Source organism: Lactuca virosa, chromosome 3, assembly GCF_052849685.1.
Source record: "Lactuca virosa cultivar CGN04683 chromosome 3, Lactuca_virosa_CGN04683_v6, whole genome shotgun sequence".
In the NCBI taxonomy this organism is placed as follows: domain Eukaryota; kingdom Viridiplantae; phylum Streptophyta; class Magnoliopsida; order Asterales; family Asteraceae; genus Lactuca; species Lactuca virosa.
Genome location: NC_136428.1, coordinates 50155027 through 50159631, shown reverse-complemented (window position 1 = coordinate 50159631; position 4605 = coordinate 50155027). Strand labels below are relative to the sequence as shown.

The following is a 4605-nucleotide window of genomic DNA, read 5'->3' as shown; positions in this document are numbered from 1 at the left end:
AAGGATAACCATTTAATTTGGATTAAAATAATATTATTTTAAATTCAAAGTATGGTTTATCCTAGATACCTGACTAGTATAAATAGACCCCTTATGGTTGCATTTTTGGCTATCTCTCTTTTTGTGATCCCTTAGCCAAATTTCTCCCCTCTCTCATCTCTCTCAATTCGTATTCTAGTTTATAGGGTTTGGGTGTGAGCCATTACAGGCATCCATAATTTTGGTGCTAAGCTTTCTGAAGATCAACAAAGGATTCGAAGGTATTGTTTGCTATAACAATATCAAAGATATGTAATCCTAATTAGCAATTTCGATTATACCATATGGTTCTTGTAGTTTCATAAGTATGTTGCTATTAACTTGTAAAGGCATAGATCCTTTAGGTAACATATGGTTCTTGTTCCCTTTTTTCTTTTCGTTAATCTGATAGTACATATTATTCTCTTGTTTTATTTTTCTTTCTTTATTCTGATACGAGGTAACATATGAAATTATATGCTGTGTTTTCTGGAATATAAAATTAGATATTCTTTGTTTGCTGAAACATGAAACTAGATGCAAAAATCAGTTTTTTTATATATAAATATGATATTACTTTACTGAAATATGATATTAGATGAAGAAATCTGAACTTAGATGCTATTTGTTTGTTAAAATATGAAGTTAGATGTATAAATCAAATTTTTATTGTATTACTTTGCTGAAATATGAAATTAGATTCAAAAATATGAAAGTCTATGCTGTTTGTTTGTTGAAATATGAAGTTAGATGTATAAATCAGATTTTTGATTGTATTACTCTGCTGAAATCTGAAATTAGATGCAGAATTATGAATTCTTGAACTTTCATTTCTAAAATCGGAACTTCATAGCTGTATTTTCAAACTTTTTTCTGTTTTTTTTTCGTTTTTTGAAAGTGGATGTTGAATATTTGCTGAAATTATGTTATTTGTTGAATATTTGCTGAAAATAAATGTTGTTTGGTATGTACTAAGTGCAATGAAAAAGAGATGTTGAAGAGACGAAAGATGTGATGAAGACCTTGGAGAATAAAACGAGTGATTCAAGAAGAGATATTGACATTCATTCTATAGTTTATTTTAACCATATGTTATATATGGTTTCGTTCTTTTGAGTTGTATGCATGCTTGATTTTAGTGGAAATGAATAATAACCTTGGTGAATTGATACAATCTCAAAGTACAGTGCTAAAATTGGATACAGCTTCAAAGTTTGATGTTAACAGAAGAAAGAGTATTGAAGAAATAACAACCAAGTTTCAAAACTATGGAACATGTATGTGTGTTTGAATGTGAATAACAACCAAGTTTCAAACCATTTTACATATTAATTTAAAATAATTTTGATCGATACAGTTACAGAACAAAAGGGTAAAATGGTCATATTCAATATTTAACACATCCAACCAGAATTGTAATCAAACAACATGTTTCAGTCAAAGACACATCCAACCAGAGCTTCAAACATAGTAAGGGTTTTGACTCAGTCAGATCTAACCCAGCCAACAACTATCAAACAACCTCTAACTAAACGAGCCGTTGTTGCAGTTTCCTCATTATATTATTAGATTGAGATTGTGTTTGACACACATAAGATACTTTATTTTTTGAGTTTATAATTGGTGAAACCAATAAAATATCTTGTAACCTAACTTTTAAAAAAGTTATTTGAAACAACTTACTCATAAACTAATATGCTTTTTTATACAAGTTTTCCAATTATACCATCATATTCTTATTTCTATTACCAAAGGTAGTTAGGATTGGAATCTTAGATGTATATCTACTTTTGTACTTAATATTTAAAGGCAGATTATTCCTCAAACCCTAATGTTACAATCTCTAATTGATATGGGAAGCGAATTACAACATTAGACATTCATCATGCCGGAAGTATAAGGGACACCAGTTGCCTTTATCCATAGATCTCCTTGTATGTATTTCCCCGGGGTGTAACGAGCAGCCTCCTCTGGAGTTATCTTCTTGATACCCTTCCATCTTACTCTGTGGGTTGTGTTAGACCCTGGTCCTCTATTGTTAAACTCGCCATAATAACATGTATCAAGCCCAAACGTCCCGGCCCACGGGGCCCACCCTTGAGGGGCAATAATCCCGTCGATGAATGACTGCATGATGATGGTTCTGGAGTACAATTTCCATGGACGACCGAGGTAAGTTCTTGGCCTTGGGTTGGTAGCCAAGTAGTCATGATCGCCGGTGATGGTGCAGTTCTGGAGAATCAGGCCACCTTGTGAGTTGCGGTACTTCCGCCCCTGAGCTGTCACAACGCACTCGTTGTTAAGTGGCGGCGGCTTCCTGACGATCATCTTGCAGTCTTGGAAGACAGCCGCTGCGTTTCCAAAGACGAAGTCTACTGTTCCTGTGATGGTGCATTGCCTATAAAACTGGCGATAAGCGTGTGCATAAAGGGTGTCTTGGTATCCGTGCATGGCGCAGTTGTGGATGATGGCCATATCGCCGGAGATACGCAAGGCCACCGCCTGATGCTTTACTGGCCCTGCCGTGTTCTCAAACCATATGCCCTTCGCCATGAACCCATCACCATTCACAGCTTTTTCATTTCAATAACAAACATTGATAAATAATAATCAATAATGAAATCTTGAAAAAAACAAAGTTTGTCAGTTTTAGCCATGGTTTTTGGACTTACCAACGGTAGCGGTGTAATAAGTTGCTTCTCCCTCGTCGTAATTCTTGTTTCCGATGATTCTGGTTTTTTTATGACCTTCACCGATGAAGACGACATTGTTAACAAACCTAGGAATGTCGACATACTCCTTGTAAACACCTTGCTTGATCACTATAATAAATGGCTGTGTGTTGTTGTTGGGAACCTTCTTAATCGCTTCCATGATGGTCTTAAACGTTCCAGACCCATCCTGAGCCACAATCATATCAGGCTTTAACGTTTTCCAATCCACATCAATCAGCAACCGTTTATAGCCTTTCTTCCACCATGCATATGCATGATGGTCATGGTTCATACCTTTATCCAGAAGCCTACGGCTACCCATGGATGTTAACTGGACCTCCCCAAGATATTCATCAACACTATTCACCATCGCGAGACCATTGCTCGTGAGCTTCCCACCCAACTTCAATATCTTCTTCATTTTCTCGCCGACATCACCAGTTGTGTTCTTGAACCCTTCTAGACAAGTCTCTTGGTACGTTAAAGAACCACTGAGCCACACCTTAAGGTCTGCAAGATGTTCCTCCATCTTTGAAATATCAAAGCTGTCAAGCTTTTTCAACGATCGTTTGAGGTCATCAATGGAGGTAGTGAGAAACGATTTACACATCTCTAATGCTTGAGTAGCTCTAGGGTCCTTGGCCACTGCTAACTGAAGGGTAGATGACTTATTAATGGCGTGCTCAATCTCATTTATCGCAGAATTAAAAGCTATCTTCATGAGCTCTTGAGGCTCATCTGTGTCGTTTGCATTGGCAAGACTCTTTCGACACGATTTCCTGTAATCTGTATGTTGGCAAAGCGATTCTACCGCCTTGTTGCTGGTTGTAACCTTGTGTTCCTCCCTCTCGTTGGCTTTGTTGTATATTTTTACAACACCAATTGCTCCGCTCAACGCCATTATTAATAGGACGACTGCAATTCCAATAATGATGAACTTTCTGCTTCCGTCGTCCATTTGTCTTGTCTTCTATATTTTTATATTTACATAAAATACCAAAAAAACATTAACAAAAAGTTCTAAGAAAACTACCGAATCTAGAGAGCTAAAGGTTTTGGGTTCAATCGTATGCCAGATATTAACGTATTATTTATATGGTTGAATGTTGTTAGATTTTTCAGTTATTAATGTTTCGTTCGTTGTTTTTTGGACAGTAAAATATGCAGCACTGTTTTTTTTTTTGAGCAAGTTTTTTTGGACTTTATTATTTCACTTAATTAAGAAGTTTATGAAATACAATTAATGTTATCAATATTTTTAATGATTAATAATGATATAAAGTAATTTTAGATTGAAACAAATAACTAATTTTATGCTGTAAGACTTACATTTTGGAAACTTTGTTGTAAAAATCTATACAACTACTCGGAATATGGGCTTTCATCCTCTTTCTTGTCGTACATATTTAGACAATTACTTGGAATTACTGTTATGTGTACGCATTTGTTGGTGATTTTAGTGTCACCATGTTATTTTAAGTAACTAGAAGTAACATGTGAGCTAAGGGGCTTCATAATTTGTACTCTATTATATGTACGGGGTTGTGCGGAGTGCACACATGTATACGATTGAATTAGAAGCCGGTTCGACGACTAGTCGGGGGTCCAAGGGCAGCGCCCCCGGGTCCGGGGTTTCCAAAGGGGCAGCGCCCATTTGGCGGGGTCTAGGGGCAGCGCCCCTAGCGGGGTCCAAGGGGCAGAGCCCCTGGCTGGGGTCCCGCTACGGAAAATTCATTTTAAGTAACTGGAACTAACATGTGAGCTAATGGGCATCATAATTTGTACTCTATTATATGTACGGGGTTATGCGGAGTGCACGCATGTATAAGATTGAATTAGAAGCCGGTTCGACGACTAGTCGGGGGTCCGGGGG

At 36.9% G+C, this 4605-nt stretch overlaps 1 protein-coding gene across 1 annotated transcript; it reads right to left on the bottom strand.

Moving 5' to 3' along the window:
- Positions 1–1890: 1890 nt before the first annotated feature.
- LOC145163492 (pectinesterase-like) lies at positions 1891–3690 on the bottom strand. Its single transcript, XM_079082331.1, has 2 exons — positions 2691–3690; positions 1891–2591 (listed from the first exon to the last, which is right to left on the bottom strand). Exons 1-2 carry the CDS (start codon positions 3688–3690, stop codon positions 1891–1893), a joined length of 1701 nt encoding a protein of 566 aa, XP_078938457.1.
- Positions 3691–4605: the final 915 nt, after the last annotated feature.